Source organism: Salmo trutta, chromosome 38 (assembly GCF_901001165.1).
Source record: "Salmo trutta chromosome 38, fSalTru1.1, whole genome shotgun sequence".
NCBI classification, from domain to species: domain Eukaryota; kingdom Metazoa; phylum Chordata; class Actinopteri; order Salmoniformes; family Salmonidae; genus Salmo; species Salmo trutta.
Window position 1 is genome coordinate 18634563 of NC_042994.1, and position 18657 is coordinate 18653219.

General features: G+C 43.8%; 1 protein-coding gene across 3 annotated transcripts; it reads right to left on the bottom strand.

The window, feature by feature from the left end:
- Positions 1-4597: 4597 nt before the first annotated feature.
- Positions 4598-13151, bottom strand: LOC115178458 (uncharacterized). Of its 3 annotated transcripts, none has more exons than XM_029739644.1 (9): positions 12753-13151; positions 12013-12567; positions 11370-11631; positions 10891-11059; positions 10587-10692; positions 10200-10435; positions 7173-7331; positions 6292-6423; positions 4598-4635 (listed from the first exon to the last, which is right to left on the bottom strand). In XM_029739644.1, exons 1-9 carry the CDS (start codon positions 12891-12893, stop codon positions 4629-4631), a joined length of 1767 nt encoding a protein of 588 aa, XP_029595504.1. In that variant the 5' UTR covers positions 12894-13151; the 3' UTR covers positions 4598-4628. The 3 variants fall into 3 exon arrangements, with proteins under 3 accessions (XP_029595504.1, XP_029595503.1, XP_029595502.1); XM_029739643.1 differs by lacking the exon at positions 4598-4635 and adding an exon at positions 5152-5959; XM_029739642.1 differs by lacking the exon at positions 4598-4635 and having other exon boundaries at positions 5152-6423.
- Between the last annotated feature and the right edge of the window lie 5506 nt (positions 13152-18657).

Genomic DNA, 18657 nt, shown 5'->3' on the forward strand with positions numbered 1-18657 from the left:
AACAGCTTACAGACGGTAGGCAATTAAGGTCACAGTTATGAAAACTTAGGACACCAAACAGGCCTTTCTACTGACTCTGAAAAACACCAAAAGAAAGATGCCCAGGGTCCCTGCTCATCTGCGTGAACGTGCCTTAGGCATGCTGCAAGGAGTCATGAGGACTGCAGATGTGGCCAGGGCAATAAATTGCAATGTCCGTACTGTGAGACGCCTAAGACAGCGCAACAGGGAGACAGGACGGACAGCTGATCCTACTCGCAGTGGCAGACCACGTGTAACAACACCTGCACAGGACCGGTACATGCAAACATCACACCTGCGGGACAGGTACAGGATGGCAACAACAACTGCCCGAGTTACACCAGGAACGCACAATCCCTCTATCAGTGCTCAGACTGTCCGCAATAGGCTGTGAGAGGCTGGACTGAGGGCTTGTAGGCCTGTTGTAAGGCAGGTCCTCACCAGACATCACCGGCAACAGCTTCGCCTATGGGCACAAACCCACCGTCGCTGGACCAGACAGGACTGCCAAAAAGTGCTCTTCATTGACGAGTCGTGACTTTGTCTCACCAGGGGTGATGGTCAGATTCACGTTTATCGTCGAAGGAATGAGCGTTACACCGAGGCCTGTACTCTGGAGCGGGATCAATTTGGAGGTGCACGGTCCGTCGTGGTCTGGGGCGGTGTGTCACAGCATCATATGACTGAGCTTGTTGTCATTGCAGGCAGTCTCCACGCTGTGTATTACAGGGAAGACATCCTCCTCCCTCATGTGGTACACTTCCTGCAGGCTCATCCTGACATGACCCTCCAGCGTGACAATGCCACCAGCCATACTGCTCGTTCTGTGCATTATTTCCTACAAGACAGGAATATAAGTGTTTTGCCATGGTTAGCAAAGAGCCAGGATCTCAATTCCGTTGAGCACGTCTGGGACCTGTTGGATCGGAGGGTGAGAGCTAGGGCCATTCTCCCCAGAAATGTCCGGGAACTTGCAGGTGCCTTGGTGGAAGAGTGGGGTAACATCTCACAGCAAGAACTGGCAAATCTGGTGCAGTCTATGAGGAGGAGATGCACTGCAGTACTTAAAGCAGTTGGTGGCCACATCAGATACTGACTGTTACTTTTGATTTTGACCCCCCCTTTGTTCAGGGACACATTATTCCATTTCTGTTAGTCACATTTCTGTGGAACTGGTTCAGTTTATGTCTCAGTTGTTGAATCTTGTTATGGTCATACAAATATTTACACGTTAAGTTTGCTGAAAATAAACGCAGTTGACAATGAGAGGACATTTCTTTTTTTGCTGAGTTTATATACATATCCGTATACAGTTGAAGTCGGAAGTTTACATACACCTTAGCCAAATACATTTAAACTCAGTTTTTCACAATTCCTGAAATTTAATCCTAGTAAAAATCCCCTGTCTTAGGTTAGTTAGGATCACCACTTTATTTTAAGAATGTGAAATGTCAGAATAATAGTAGAGAGATTGATTTATTTCAGCTTGTATTTCTTTCATCACATTCCCAGTGGGTCAGAAGTGTACATACACTCAATTAGTATTTGGTAGCATTGCATTTAAATTGTTTAACTTGGGTCAAACGTTTCGGGTAGCCTTCCACAAGTTTCCCACAATTAGTTTGGTGAATTTTGGCCCATTCCTCCTGACAGAGCTGGTGTAACTGAGTCAGGTTTGTAGGCCTCGTTGCTCGCTCACGCCTTTTCAGTTCTGCCCTATAGGATTGAGGTCAGGGCTTTGTGATGGCCATTCCAACACATTGACTATGTTACATTAAACTATTTTGTGTGTTTTGGAGTGTCAGTGTAGTATGTGTAAGTGTATGGTTAGAGTCCAGTGAGTGTATATCGAGCCTATGGAAGAGAGTCAGTGCAGAAAATAATAACAAATATGAATAAAATAAGGGGGTCAATGTAAATAGTCCAGGTAACCATTTGATTAACTGTTCAGCAGTGCTATGGCTTAGGGGTAGAAACTGTTAAGGAGCCTTTTGGCACTCCGGGACCGCTTGCTGTGCAGTAGCAGAGAGAACAGTCTATGACTTGGGTGGCTGGAGCCTTCGACAATTTTTAGGGCCTTCCTCTGACACTGCCTGGTATAGAGCTTGAAGAATATTGAAACGAATAATGGGCAAATGTTGCACAATCCAGGTGTGGAAAGCTCTTAGAGACTTTACCCAGAAAGACTCACAGCTGTAATCGCTGCCAAAGGTGTTTGTACAAAGTATTGACTCAAGGGTGTGAATACTTATGTAAATTAGATATTTCTGTATTAAATGTTCAATACATTTGCAAACATTTCTTAATATATGTTTTCACTTTTTCATTATGGTGTACTGTGTGTAGCTGGGTGAGAGAAAAACATATTTAATCCATTTTGAATTCAGGCTGTAAGACAACGAAATGTGAAATAAGTCAAGGTGTATGAATACTTTCTGAAGGCACTATAGACAAGGATGGGGGCTTGGGGTTTTGATGGGAAAGGTCTAGACTTTACAGGGAAGGACCATGGTTAGCAGGGTTGGCCTTCATTCCATTTCAACTCAATTAACTCTGAAAATGAAGTCAAATGCAGTTCATGAGTTCACTCAGTTCAGGAAACAACAATATCATTGAATTGGATTTTCTACGTTTTCAAATGTCCAATTGCTACATTTGCTGAGCTGAGCCAGACTGGAATGGAATCAGAGTTTTGCAGGCAGATCACCCGTGATACAAGTCAGTATTCGACATCCATCCATGGCTGAGGATGTCAGGATATGACGTGGAAACCGGCCACCAGGGGCAACAGTGAGCGCTGTTACCTTTAAGTAAGTTTTGGTTTTTCTAGGACATTGTGGATGTGGATAAGCATCTGCCTCTGACTCCAAAGGTTTCATGGTTGAATCCAGCGATAGAAAGTCAGTTTTGATAGTTTTGTTATAAGCCTATCCCAAACCTTACCCCTTATCTTAACCATTTGGAGTTAATGCCTAACCTTAAGATTTCGGTGTTAATGCCTAAACTTAACCTTAAACACTTTGAGATTTAACGTTTGGAACAACTTTGAAGTTTGAGAAACATGGATGAACGTCTAATTCTGATGTGAGACTGTGAGACCTTGCAGAAATTTTGACACTTGCTGATAGATTTGTGGATCCAGGATCACATGTTGGGATGTGGCTCCCTCTAGTGGTACTTTTCCATATAGACTTACCCACACTCCAGGGTTTCGACCAGGGTTATATGTTAATGTCAGCTCTAAAGACTTATGGTGACGGCATCATCAATCTCTGCATCATTTAAGTCTGTTGCTTTGTGAGAAGGTGTTAAAGTTCACAGATAGCCATTGTTATGTAAAAAACAGCTGAAAAGAACACAGAGCATTGCCTTGGCCCCAAATGAGAGCAGGTCTACCAGATCCATGGGTAAAATACTGGGTAAATCCTGTATGGAAATGCACCATTAGAAGCTGGATGTAGAAACCAATGGCATAAACTCTGGGTGGTCGTGGTTGTGAGGCACCATCTTTTACTTGAGCATTATTTAGGTCACTGTAAACAAGGGCAACAAAGCCCAAATCCAGTGATAATCAAACAGAACAGAAAATACAACAACCACTGTTGTAATGTGTGGCAGAAAGAAGCAAACATTATTTTTGTCCCCACTAGTGACTACCCTTTTCCACTTGTACTCTAACTAGCTATCCCCCTTTCCCTTTCTTTAAATATTCTCATGAATGGATTTCACATGAATTCTTGGTTATTCCCATCTATGCAAATGGTATGTCCGGCATCTAGTGGTGTTTTGCAGTATGACATGACTGGAGTCCTGTCTATCTCTAACATGCTGACCAGACCAGTTGCAAAATAAATGAACACCTACATGTTATTCAATCATTGCACGCACGCAAGCATCTGCTTAGCCAGGTGCAAAAATAGAACTTGGTTCTATTTGTGACACTGGACGCGCTGCAAGTCCTGTATCTTCCATCTCCTCATTTGTTTTTAGGAGCATATACCCACGTGCCATCTCCTCATTGGTTTTAAGGAGCATATATCAAACCAAATTTCAAATCAAATTTATTTATAAAGCCCTTCTTACATCAGCTGATATCTCAAAGTACTGTACAGAAACCCAGCCTAAAACCCCAAACAGCAAGCAATGCAGGTGTAGAAGCACGGTGGCTAGGAACAACTCCCTAGAAAGGCCAGAACCTAGGAGGAAACCTAGAGAGGAACCAGGCTATGAGGGGTGGCCAGTCCTCTTCTGGCTGTGCCGGGTGGAGATTATAACAGAACATGGCCAAGATGTTCAAATGTTCATAGATGACCAGCAGGGTCAAATAATAATAATCACAGTGGTTGTCGAGGGTGCAACAGGTCAGAACCTCAGGAGTAAATGTCAGTTGGCTTTTCATAGCCGTTCATTCAGAGTATCTCTACCGCTCCTGCTGTCTCTGGAGATTTGAAAACAGCAGGTCTGGGACAGGTAGCACGTCCGGTGAACAGGTCAGGGTTCCATAGCCGCAGGCAGAACAGTTGAATTTGGAGCAGCAGCACAGCCAGGTGGACTGGGGTCAGCAAGGAGTCATCAGGCAAGGTAGTCCTGAGGCATGGTCCTAGGGCTCAGGTCATCCGAGAGAGAGAGAGAGAGAGAGAGAGAAAGAGAGAGAGAAAGAGAGAAAGATAGAGAGAAAGAGAGAGAGAAAGAGAGAGAGAGAGAGAAAAAAAGAAAGAAAGAATTACAGAGAGCATACTTAAATTCACACAGGACACCGGAAAAGACAGGAGAAATTCTCCAGATATAACAGACTGACCCTAGCTCCCCGACACATAAACTACTGCAGCATAAATACTGGAGGCTGAGACAGGAGAGGTCGGGAGACACTGTGGCCCCATCTGACGATACCCCCGGACAGGGCCAAACAGGCAGGATATAACCCTACCCACTTTGCCAAAGCACAGCCCCCACACCACTAGAGGGATAGCTTCAACCACCAACTTACCATCCTGAGACAGGGCCGAGTATAACCCACAAAGATCTCCGCCACGGCACAACCCAAGGGGGGGCACCAACCCAGACAGGAGGATCACGTCAGTGACTCAACCCACTCAAGTGACGCACCCCTCCTCGAGACGGCATGGAAAAGCACCAGTAAGCAAATTGATATAAAACATCCCCACTAAATGTTTTTAAATGCTCACGAATTTCTACAAAATGAGCACAAATTTATATTAAACATGGCTACAAATTATGAAACGAGCTCACGAATTGTCAAACGTCCACGTACTGTAATATACATCAACTATACTTTTAGTTTTGGATGTTATGATGATATTCCCTGGAGGTCGGGGCCCACAGGGCAGGTGCCCTGCGTGCCCATTCGGTAATCTGGCCCTGATCATGAAATTAAACTACAGGTATTGTTGTTACACATCCTCACACTGTCTTGGAGGATAAAACTGAGACTGTAGCCAGCTTCCATTTTACCTAATTTTATTGTCCAAAGAATGTTCTCATAGTCCAGAAGCATTGGATGAAAATCCACAATGTTGGTGCCATACAGGAGCACTGACCAATCTGCCTCCAAAAGAGGACTGCTGGTTTTGAGGATGGTGTGGAGGTCAGTGGTTGATGATCTGAGCAACCCCTGAGATGGTGAGTATGGTTTCAGTAGACCACTATTGAGCTGGTAGATCAGATAGGAGCTTCGAGGAAAGGTCATTTAGTGCTTTGAATGTGGTTCATATTGCCTTATAGTGAATTCAGGACTTGGACAGGGAGTCGATGCAGCTTAAAGATGCATTTACATGGGGGTTTGGATGATAGTGTCAAATTTCTTAGAATGAGTGAAAATATTGGAGTTTGGGGACTGGAGGGGATAATAGTCAAGTTGGGAAATGTGCAAATATTTAGATACAAACATATAGTCAAGTTGGGGATTATTCAGATATTCCTGTTGAAAAAGAGAAAAGACAGAAAGATATAATCTTACAGTATATTAAATTCATCCCATTGGGCCAAAACTGGTTGAATAAATGTTGTTCCACCTCATTTCAACAACAACAAAAAATCTATGTGATGACGGTGAATCAATGTGGAAAACACAATTGGATTTTTTTCACCCAACTTTTAACCAACATTTTTGGTTAATTTCACATTGGTTGATTTCCCAAATTTAAATCAAAACTAGACATTGAACTGATGTCTGTGCCCAGTGGGATTGGAGTTCTGTAATCATATCAGCTCATTTGTCATACTTCTTCTAATCATCCAGAGAGAATGTACCTTTCTTTGAGGTTAACCTTTGAGATGACCTCCCTCAAGGATTCTCGCTCTTTCCTCGGAGCGAATTTGTCCCACATTTTAGCAAAGTCGCCATTGGTGGCCACGTTTCTCAAGATATTGCGACCATGATGCCTGTGGACAAAGATATTAATATCATCTTAAACGTGCAACATATCAAATAATTTCTCCTGTCTGTGATTAAAAACAGTACTCAAACGATGGCAACCTGAGAAAAAATATCCCATCAAAATAAGACATACATTAGGTCGAATTTGCAAGAGGGTCGAGAGCCGTGCGTCCTGCGAAACATAACCCAGCCAAGCCGTACTACTTCTTGACACAAAGCCCGCTTAACCTGGAAGCCAGCTGCACCAATGTGTTGGAGAAAACACCATACACCTGGCGACCGTGTCAGCGTGCATTGGTCACCACAGGAGGTCGCTAGTTGGCGATGGGAGAAGAACATCCTTTGGCTTCGGCTAAGCTTTTGGCTTTTTAACTTTCAAACCCACATGAGTGCCTGGACTTGGATTTTCCTATGCCACGTAGCACTTATTTGTGTTTATAATTTTTCCTATCTGTTTTCAATTACTATTCCCCTCCAAGAGAACCTGTGGTTGTTTTGGAATACCTAAAATCCGCAATTCAATCCATGACACCCTTTAGCATAGATGCTGTAGACAGCTGACAATGTGGCTTTTAAAGGCAATTTCAATTTGTATTCGTGGTAAACGCTGCAGATGTCGACTCAAGAGTAAATTATCTTTACAAGCTGCATTGTCGGCGATCTAGTGCTATAGCGAGCCATGGATTGAATCACGGCCTAAATTAAGGCCGGCCATTATGTTTAAGCAAGCGACTTTACAGGAGGAACATCCCACCTGACTTCCTGTGCAGGGTCCACAGCCAGTTTACTGACGGCAATCAAGAAACGGTCAGTGAGGTCTTTCTTTCCCGACAGGAGACGAGACATCCCCATGACCTCAGCCAGTCTCTCCAGGTGCTGAGCAGTGCAGCTCCTCACCGCAGCGTTACGGTGGCTGAGGAAGGAAAAACAGAGCACATCAGTTACATGTCATAGAGATACATGAGTTAGGAGACGAATGATAATGGATTGTATTGATGAAGTCTCATCGATGGATCAAAATGTTCAGTTGGACTTTATATTAAGGTCACTTAATATACCATTTATAAACTGTTTGTGAAGAGTTCAATTACCATTTATTAATCATTATTCCTACATTTGTAAATGTCAATGAGAAATCTATAAATAGTTATTTACACATTTATAAACGCTATTTTAAATGATTTGTTCAAGATTTATCAGATAATTAATAAGGTATTTGATCATAGTGCCTTGTATATGATTTCATAATGTTAAATACCTTTCCACTCTCAGTCCAATTCTTGCTAGTCAATGTCAACTCATTGCCTATAAATATACATATTTATAAATGTATTTATATTCCAGCCCAGGCGCAATTTCGATTTTGGTCACTAGATGGCAGCAGTGTCAGTGCAAAGTCTTAGACTGATCCAATGAACCATTGTATATCTGTTCAAAATGTTGTATCAAGACTGCCCAAATGTGCCTAATTGGTTTATCAATACATTGTGCACTCTTCTCAAACAAATAGATTGATATTCTTTCACTGTAATACCTACTGTAAATTGGACAGTGCAGTTAAATTAACAAGAATTTAAGCTTTCTGCCCATATCTGTCCTGGGAAATGTTTTTGTTACTTACAACCTCATGCTAATCACATTTGCCTATATTAGCTCAACCGTCCCGCGGGGGGGACACTGATCCCGTAGAGGTTTAATATCATAATGTTTCTTAAGACCTGCCTAAATGAAAACATGTGAATATTTGTGATGGTGTATATTAAATTGATTGACTTTGTAGTTGGTAGTATTTGATATATAACTATACATTAAAATGTTTATATTTTACGCTATAAAGATACTTAAAATATGCAAGCAAGCATTAGGCAATGAGTTGACATTGACTTGCAAGAATTAGACTGAGAGTGGAAAGGTATTTAACATTATGAAATCATATACAAGGCATTAACAAACATTACAATGCAATACCTTATGCATGATCAGAGAGGGAGAGAGAGAGAGAAGTCATAGCCTGAAAGGCCATGCCCCAAGAGTCGCTGGGGTGGAGAGAGAGAGAGTGTATCTCACTAGCGCAGGTCAGGAACAAAGAAAAAGAGAGAGACAATGAATCTAAGACTCTTAAAAGCCTCTGAGTTGTTAAAATAAAACAATGTGAGTTGTTAACCAATATGCTACTATAAAAGTGAACTTCCAATCAGATATCAGACCTACAGATGTAAACACAACTGAAACTCTGCTACCCAGAGTGGTAACGAGGGGGTTGGTGAGATAATTGAAATTATAAACCGGGTGGTTTGACCCCTGAATGCTGATTGGCTGAAAGCTGTGGCGTATAACCTACCATTTGGTTTTGAAATATTGAAACCAAACCATATTTAAGTAAACAAAAGGAAAAGGTGACTGTAAGAAGCACTCATAATTTCAAATAGGCTACATGTCGTATTAAACAGCCTATAAACACTCTAAATAGGTCAGGAGTCAGACATGTAGCCTAATACGAAATGTATTTGTAGAGTTAAAATGGTTATTCCATCAAACTTCAAATTATTAGAATAGTACACAACGCAGAACAGAACAACCAGGTTGAGGGCCAAAGCCCGCGAACAGGAATATTCCAAGTTCAGACAGAAGGGGGGAGTCAGATCGCTTTGATCGCCAGGAACTTTACTTTTGGTGTCCATTTTTAATTGTTGCGCTACTGGTGCTGCCTGTTGATGTTAGGTAGGCAGTTACAGTAGCTGAATGATGTTAACATCTTCGGGTTTTGTTTCATTAAATATATTTTATTTCATCTGGGTGCATGCGTCACCTACTAACACCCTGGTGCTACCCGTAGCTGCCGTTCTCTTCAGTCCGAGAAAACACTGAGAAAGGTGTGTCTTGCAGATTACTCCTTTGTAGAAGTCCATAACGTGAAATAAATAAAACATCCCAAGGTTAATGCTGTAGATATTGTTATAAGGGAATGTGAGACTATAGAAACATGTAACTTTCAGAGTTTTATTGTTGTTATTAATATAGTTTACAGAGTGCTAAAAGTGCTGCTGTTGCTAGCTAGCATGCCTTTCTGTGATGCAGACGGTTAGCTGAGCTGGTGCGGGCGTTGCATTATGGGAGATGTAGTTTGGTCCTCTAAGGTCTGAATGGGATAGAGGCGATTTCACGTTGTAACTTGTTTGTGCTGCAGTGTTTTTTGTAAATTAGTTGTTTTATTTTGGGACTGTCAACACTATGGCGCACGCGCGCAGCCAGTTTGGGTTCCGTGTCAGCTCAGCGTTTAAACAACATTTTGATCAGACCTACCACGGTGGTAGGTCTGATCAGTGACAATGACGAGTCAGCCTACAGGGAGGAGGTCAAGCACCTGGATGCATGGTGCGCTGACAACAACCTGGCCCTCAATGCAAAGAAAACCACCCACCACATCACTGGTGCCCAGCTCCCTGCCATCGGAGACCTCCAGCGCATCAGGGACCCTTCACATTTTTTGCACTTTTTTATTTGCACTTCTGGTCAGATACTAACTGCATTTCGTTGTACTTGTTCAATGACAATAAAGTTGAATCTAATCTAATGTGTGGTATACTTAAGCGAGCAGTGACCATTTTGCACCAGAAAGTTCACTACATATCAATGATCTATTGAATTGTCACATCAGGTCCGTTTGGAGTGAATCCTAACTTCCATTCGAGTCAAACTTTCAATGTGAGACAAAGTGAACATTTGTGGAAGTCCGGATCTACCCCTTAGTGAGTGTTAATTGACCCCTCTCCCTCTTTACCTCAGCCCACCGACCAGCAGGGCATTCATGACACGGGTAGGGGTGCAGCTCTGCACCATGTGACCCAGGGCAAAGTTGGCGGCCTGCCGGATGAAGTTGTTGGCCTCGCTGGCTTTGTACAGCAGCACGCGTGCCGTCCCCTCCACCTCACTGTCCATGGCCCTCTGGAGGTGAACGTACATGTCACCCAGTGTGGCCATGGCAGCACAGGACACTGCAGAGCGCAGGTTCTTCACCTGAATCATAATAATACGCACAGGACCAACTATTAATGTTGAGCAGTACAACCCACGAACATCAGAAACATGACACAATAATTTGGCTTGTTCTCCAAATGTAGCAGATTTGTGCAGATGAATGAATAGGGCAGTGAATGAATACAGCTACCTCATTTATAATGGCAAGGCAGATATCATGGAGTTTAGGCATCAGTATGTCCATGTGGTTCTGAGCCATCACACGGAGAGAGGTCAAGCCCTCGATCTTCTTCTCCCTGCAAGCCAGTGAAAGAAACGTAAGCAATTTCCACAACATTTTCCAAAAACATTATAAAGATGTTCATCAATTAGGACTCTGGTCTCTTAATTTCAGAAGTTTCTACGCTCTGTAGCTCAAATCTACATTTCCAAGGACACTACACTGTGCTTCCTTTAGCCTAGCTCCATTGGTCATGTCTACAGTGAATGCTCACCAGTCATCAGAGGCAGAGTGGAGCAGCTTAAAGGTATTAGTCAGGGCCTGCTCTGGGTTGGACAGGGGCTGCAATCTGGCCTGGTCCTGACCTTTCTTTATTTGGCCCTTTGGCTCACTGGCTGCCTTCTTGTCTATGGGTTGACAGCAGACATCTATCTCTCTGTGAACTGTATGTATGTATTTATGTATTTACTCATTTCCATATCTGTTTGTAGCTTTTAACACTAGAACATCTTAGTTAGTAATATATCATTTTAAATTTAGCACACATTTCTTTGGTGCTCACCCTGCTCAGAAGCAGGGTCTAATTCGCCTTGAGCAAAGGTTATCTCACTGTGCAACAGGCAAAGCAAGTGTGGAAAAATGTCTTAGCCCTGGGCTGAAGCCATTTGTGTCCCTTCCCTTCCTACTATCAGTCTACCTAGCTTCATCTCGCTGTCTAATTTAAATTAGTGTGAGTACATGAGAGGGACTGACCTGAGCCGGTGTCAGCCTTTTGCAGGCTAAGGAACCTTGTAGGCCGAGGCAGTTTGCTCCTGGGCTTGGTAGGAGGGGGAGCAGGCCTGGGTGGGCTGTCACGCGACTTTACCGGGGTCCCAACATCCAAGTAGTCACGGAGCTCCGCAGGGGTGTTCATATCCACTGAGCTCAGGCTTCCCAGAGAGCTGGTGGCTATTTCCCCCATGGACATGGCCGAGCCCAAACTTCTCCTGCCCATGGCCTTCACCTCATGTACCACCTTTGGCGTAGACCAGAAAAGATTGCTCCCATCATAGAAATGCATATAGAACTAGTATATACATAAACTAATACACAGAGAGATCCTGTATTCTAGGATCTACTCTATCATGCCGTCAAAGATAGTATCCTTTCTAACCTGTACCCCCGCACACTGTACCCCCTTAACTAATCTGTACCCCCGCACACTGACTCGGTACCGATACCCCCTGTATATAGCATCGTTATTGTTATGTCATTGTGTTACTTTTATTATTATTATTGTTTATTTGTTAAATATTTTCCAAACTCTTCTTGAACTGCACTGTTGGTTTCACAGTAAGGTCTACACTTGTGTTTTCACAAATTTTCACATTTACAATAAATTCAAAGTCCATCCTACCTTCCAGGCCTCCTCCTTCAGGTGAGCCTCGATGTCCCTCACCTCCTCCATCAGGTCAATGGGTCCGTTGTTGTCAGCACAGCCCTCGTCCAACTGGACTTTCAGGGCTTTGACTCCCCGCCTGCCCTTCTTCTTCTTCTTGCCCCTCTTGGAGGGAGCTCCAGTGGGAGGGACGGGAACAGGCCGCACGCTACTGCTGCTGAATGACTTATTCACCTGGATGGACTCCAGAGAGTGAGATCCGGGTCGAACTTGGGCTCCGTCCACCCCCACCACGTTCTTCAGTGGGGCCAGAGCTATGTGTTCAAGCCTTCGTGGCAAAGGCCTCGGTGGAGCTTTCGGCCGCGGAATGCACTGAATAGAGGGGACGAAGTGGTGCGCGAAGGTGCTGCCAACCCCGATGAGAGCAGTCCGGACATAATTCTCATGGATAGCACTTATCTTTCTTTGCTTTGCTTCCATGGCCTCTCTCTCAGCTCTCTGCATCTGCAGAAGTCTGGCATCACTGATGAAGCCCCGATGGCCCTCTGGGATTGGGTAGCTCTCCTGATAGCCCTGGATCACAATGGTACAGTATGAAATGAATAGCAGAAGGGAAGTAGTCAAAATAGTTTCTACAGTGTGTCATATAAAGCTTTTAAGCTAAAGATGTTATGGATGTAGGCCTACTGTCTGTCTATGAAACCACAAAATAAACAGTGATATTTTTGAAAAATGTTTGAAATACTGATGAGCCTTACAAAACTTGAAAACTTGTCCTGGTCATCCTGTTGGTTTAAAGCCATGTTTTGCTTCCTCAAGTTTTCGATGACGCTCTTCATCTGAGAGTTCTCCTTCTGGAGTTTGTCAAACTCACTTGATTTTCTTCCTCGATAAGCCATTGATGATAAATATTAACACTCTCAAAATAAGAACTTAACCTATCTCTGTGAGAGAACTATCATGAAATGAGTGGAAATGAAATTTTGCTTGTCAGATGGAACCAGCAATGATATCATGGCAAGGATTCCGTTACATTGTGATGTCATAATGGGGTCTGTTGACAGCACTGAGCACATGGTGAACATCCATGAAAGCTTTTTGATTCCCATATAAAATCATAAATGTGTGATGAATTTGTAAATACTATATATACACTGCTCAAACAAATAAAGGGAACACTTAAACAACACAATGTAACTCCAAGTCAATCACACTTCTGTGAAATCAAACTGTCCACTTAGGAAGCAACACTGATTGACAATAAATTTCACATGCTGTTGTGCAAATGGAATAGACAACAGGTGGAAATTATAGGCAATTAGCAAGACACCCCCAATAAAGGAGTGGTTCTGCAGTTGGTGACCATAGACCACTTCTCAGTTCCTATGCTTCCTGGCTCATGTTTTGGTCACTTTTGAATGCTGGTGGTGCTTTCACTCTAGTGGTAGCATGAGACGGAGTCTTTAACCCACACAAGTGGCTCAGGTAGTGCAGCTCATCCAGGATGGCACATCAATGCGAGCTGTGGCAAGAAGGTTTGCTGTGTCTGTCAGCGTAGTGTCCAGAGCATGGAGGCGCTACCAGGAGACAGGCCAGTACATCAGGAGACGTGGAGGAGGCCGTAGGAGGGCAACAACCCAGCAGCAGGACCGCTACCGCCGCCTTTGTGCAAGGAGGAGCAGGAGGAGCACTGCCAGAGCCCTGCAAAATGACCTCCAGCAGGCCACAAACGTGCATGTGTCTGCTCAAATGGTCAGAAACAGACTCCATGAGGGTGGTATGAGGGCCCGACGTCCACAGGTGAGGGTTGTGCTTACAGCCCAACACCGTGCAGGACGTTTGGCATTTGCCAGAGAACACCAAGATTTGCAAAGTCGCCACTGGCTCCCTGTGCTCTTCACAGATGAAAGCAGGTTCACACTGAGCACGTGACAGACTTGACAGAGTCTGGAGACGCCGTGGAGAACATTCTGCTGCCTGCAACATCCTCCAGCATGACCGGTTTGGCGGTGGGTCAGTCATGGTGTGGGGTGGCATTTCTTTAGGGGGCCGCACAGCCCTCCATGTGCTCGCCAGAGGTAGCCTGACTGCCATTAGGTACCGAGATGAGATCCTCAGACCCCTTGTGAGACCATATGCTGGTGCGGTTGGCCCTGGGTTCCTCCTAATGCAAGACAATGCTAGACCTCATGTGGCTGGAGTGTGTCAGCAGTTCCTGCAAGAGGAAGGCATTGATGCTATGGACTGGCCCGCCCGTTCCCCAGACCTGAATCCAATTGAGCACATCTGGGACATCATGTCTCGCTCCATCCACCAACGCCACGTTGCACCACAGACTGTCCAGGAGTTGGCGGATGCTTTAGTCCAGGTCTGGGAGGAGATCCCTCAGGAGACCATCCCCCACCTCATCAGGAGCATGCCCAGGCGTTGTAGGGAGGTCATACAGGCACGTGGAGGCCACACACACTACTGAGCCTCATTTTGACTTGTTTTAAGGACATTACATCAAAGTTGGATCAGCCTGTAGTGTGGTTTTCCACTTTAATTTTGAGTGTGACTCCAAATCCAGACCTCCATGGGTTGATAAATTGGATTTCCATTGATTATTTTTGTGTGATTTTGATGTCAGCACATTCAACTATGTAAAGAAAAAAGTATTTAAGAAGATTATTTCTTTCATTCAAATCTAGGATGTGTTGTTTAAGTGTTCCCTTTATTTTTTTGAGCAGTGTATATATAAACTCAGCAAAAAAGAAACGTCCCTTTTTTAGGACACTGTTTTCCACAGATAATTTGTAAAAATCCAAGTAACTTCACAGATCTTCATTGTAAAGGGTTTAAACACTGTTTCCCATGCTTGTTCAATGAACCATAAACAATTATTGAACATGCACCTGTGGAACAGTCATTAAGACACTAACAGCTTACAGACGGTAGGCAATTAAGGTCACAGTTATGAAAACTTAGGACACCAAACAGGCCTTTCTACTGACTCTGAAAAACACCAAAAGAAAGATGCCCAGGGTCCCTGCTCATCTGCGTGAACGTGCCTTAGGCATGCTGCAAGGAGTCATGAGGACTGCAGATGTGGCCAGGGCAATAAATTGCAATGTCCGTACTGTGAGACGCCTAAGACAGCGCAAGAGGGAGACAGGACGGACAGCTGATCCTACTCGCAGTGGCAGACCACGTGTAACAACACCTGCACAGGACCGGTACATGCAAACATCACACCTGCGGGACAGGTACAGGATGGCAACAACAACTGCCCGAGTTACACCAGGAACGCACAATCCCTCTATCAGTGCTCAGACTGTCCGCAATAGGCTGTGAGAGGCTGGACTGAGGGCTTGTAGGCCTGTTGTAAGGCAGGTCCTCACCAGACATCACCGGCAACAGCTTCGCCTATGGGCACAAACCCACCGTCGCTGGACCAGACAGGACTGCCAAAAAGTGCTCTTCATTGACGAGTCGTGATTTTGTCTCACCAGGGGTGATGGTCAGATTCACGTTTATCGTCGAAGGAATGAGCGTTACACCGAGGCCTGTACTCTGGAGCGGGATCAATTTGGAGGTGCACGGTCCGTCGTGGTCTGGGGCGGTGTGTCACAGCATCATATGACTGAGCTTGTTGTCATTGCAGGCAGTCTCAACGCTGTGTATTACAGGGAAGACATCCTCCTCCCTCATGTGGTACACTTCCTGCAGGCTCATCCTGACATGACCCTCCAGCGTGACAATGCCACCAGCCATACTGCTCGTTCTGTGCATTATTTCCTACAAGACAGGAATGTAAGTGTTTTGCCATGGTTAGCAAAGAGCCCGGATCTCAATTCCGTTGAGCACGTCTGGGACCTGTTGGATCGGAGGGTGAGAGCTAGGGCCATTCTCCCCAGAAATGTCCGGGAACTTGCAGGTGCCTTGGTGGAAGAGTGGGGTAACATCTCACAGCAAGAACTGGCAAATCTGGTGCAGTCCATGAGGAGGAGATGCACTGCAGTACTTAAAGCAGTTGGTGGCCACATCAGATACTGACTGTTACTTTTGATTTTGACCCCCCCTTTGTTCAGGGACACATTATTCCATTTCTGTTAGTCACATTTCTGTGGAACTGGTTCAGTTTATGTCTCAGTTGTTGAATCTTGTTATGGTCATACAAATATTTACACGTTAAGTTTGCTGAAAATAAACGCAGTTGACAATGAGAGGACATTTCTTTTTTTGCTGAGTTTATATACATATCCGTATACAGTTGAAGTCGGAAGTTTACATACACCTTAGCCAAATACATTTAAACTCAGTTTTTCACAATTCCTGAAATTTAATCCTAGTAAAAATCCCCTGTCTTAGGTTAGTTAGGATCACCACTTTATTTTAAGAATGTGAAATGTCAGAATAATAGTAGAGAGATTGATTTATTTCAGCTTGTATTTCTTTCATCACATTCCCAGTGGGTCAGAAGTGTACATACACTCAATTAGTATTTGGTAGCATTGCATTTAAATTGTTTAACTTGGGTCAAACGTTTCGGGTAGCCTTCCACAAGTTTCCCACAATTAGTTTGGTGAATTTTGGCCCATTCCTCCTGACAGAGCTGGTGTAACTGAGCCAGGTTTGTAGGCCTCGTTGCTCGCTCACGCCTTTTCAGTTCTGCCCTATATGATTGAGGTCAGGGCTTTGTGATGGCCATTCCAACACATTGACTATGTTACATTAAACTATTTTGTGTGTTTTGGAGTGTCAGTGTAGTATGTGTAAGTGTATGGTTAGAGTCCAGTGAGTGTATATCGAGCCTATGGAAGAGAGTCAGTGCAGAAAATAATAACAAATATGAATAAAATAAGGGGGTCAATGTAAATAGTCCAGGTAACCATTTGATTAACTGTTCAGCAGTGCTATGGCTTAGGGGTAGAAACTGTTAAGGAGCCTTTTGGCACTCCGGGACCGCTTGCTGTGCAGTAGCAGAGAGAACAGTCTATGACTTGGGTGGCTGGAGCCTTCGACAATTTTTAGGGCCTTCCTCTGACACTGCCTGGTATAGAGCTTGAAGAATATTGAAACGAATAATGGGCAAATGTTGCACAATCCAGGTGTGGAAAGTTCTTAGAAACTTTACCCAGAAAGACTCACAGCTGTAATCGCTGCCAAAGGTGCTTGTACAAAGTATTGACTCAAGGGTGTGAATACTTATGTAAATTAGATATTTCTGTGTTAAATGTTCAATACATTTGCAAACATTTCTTAATATATGTTTTCACTTTTTCATTATGGTGTACTGTGTGTAGCTGGGTGAGAGAAAAACATATTAAATCCATTTTGAATTCAGGCTGTAAGACAACGAAATGTGAAATAAGTCAAGGTGTATGAATACTTTCTGAAGGCACTATAGACAAGGATGGGGGCTTGGGGTTTTGATGGGAAAGCTCTAGACTTTACAGGGAAGGACCATGGTTAGCAGGGTTGGCCTTCATTCCATTTCAACTCAATTAACTCTGAAAATGAAGTCAAATGCAGTTCATGAGTTCACTCAGTTCAGGAAACAACAATATCATTGAATTGGATTTTCTACGTTTTCAAAGGTCCAATTGCTACATTTGCTGAGCTGAGCCAGACTGGAATGGAATCAGAGTTTTGCAGGCAGATCACCCGTGATACAAGTCAGTATTCGACATCCATCCATGGCTGAGGATGTCAGGATATGACGTGGAAACCGGCCACCAGGGGCAACAGTGAGCGCTGTTACCTTTAAGTAAGTTTTGGTTTTTCTAGGACATTGTGGATGTGGATAAGCATCTGCCTCTGACTCCAAAGGTTTCATGGTTGAATCCAGCGATAGAAAGTCAGTTTTGATAGTTTTGTTATAAGCCTATCCCAAACCTTACCCCTTATCTTAACCATTTGGAGTTAATGCCTAACCTTAAGATTTCGGAGTTAATGCCTAAACTTAACCTTAAACACTTTGAGATTTAACGTTTGGAACAACTTTGAAGTTTGAGAAACATGGATGAACGTCTAATTCTGATGTGAGACTGTGAGACCTTGCAGAAATTTTGACACTTGCTGATAGATTTGTGGATCCAGGATCACATGTTGGGATGTGGCTCCCTCTAGTGGTACTTTTCCATATAGACTTACCCACACTCCAGGGTTTCGACCAGGGTTATATGTTAATGTCAGCTCTAAAGGCTTATGGTGACGGCATCATCAATCTCTGCATCATTTAAGTCTGTTGCTTTGTGAGAAGGTGTTAAAGTTCACAGATAGCCATTGTTATGTAAAAAACAGCTGAAAAGAACACAGAGCATTGCCTTGGCCCCAAATGAGAGCAGGTCTACCAGATCCATGGGTAAAATACTGGGTAAATCCTGTATGGAAATGCACCATTAGAAGCTGGATGTAGAAACCAATGGCATAAACTCTGGGTGGTCGTGGTTCTGAGGCACCATCTTTTACTTGAGCATTATTTAGGTCACTGTAAACAAGGGCAACAAAGCCCAAATCCAGTGATAATCAAACAGAACAGAAAATACAACAACCACTGTTGTAATGTGTGGCAGAAAGAAGCAAACATTATTTTTGTCCCCACTAGTGACTACCCTTTTCCACTTGTGCTCTAACTAGCTATCCCCCTTTCCCTTTCTTTAAATATTCTCATGAATGGAT

Excerpts from the sequence above, each read along its gene's own strand:
- LOC115178458 (XM_029739642.1), bottom strand. The coding sequence starts at position 12,893 with ATGGCTTATCGAGGAAGAAAATCAAGTGAGTTTGACAAACTCCAGAAG. Across the intron at positions 11,632-12,012 it reads TGAAGGAGGAGGCCTGGAAG|GTGGTACATGAGGTGAAGGC; the intron begins GTAGGATGGACT and ends TCTACGCCAAAG. Across the intron at positions 10,693-10,890 it reads CACTCTGCCTCTGATGACTG|GGAGAAGAAGATCGAGGGCT; the intron begins GTGAGCATTCAC and ends ACTGGCTTGCAG.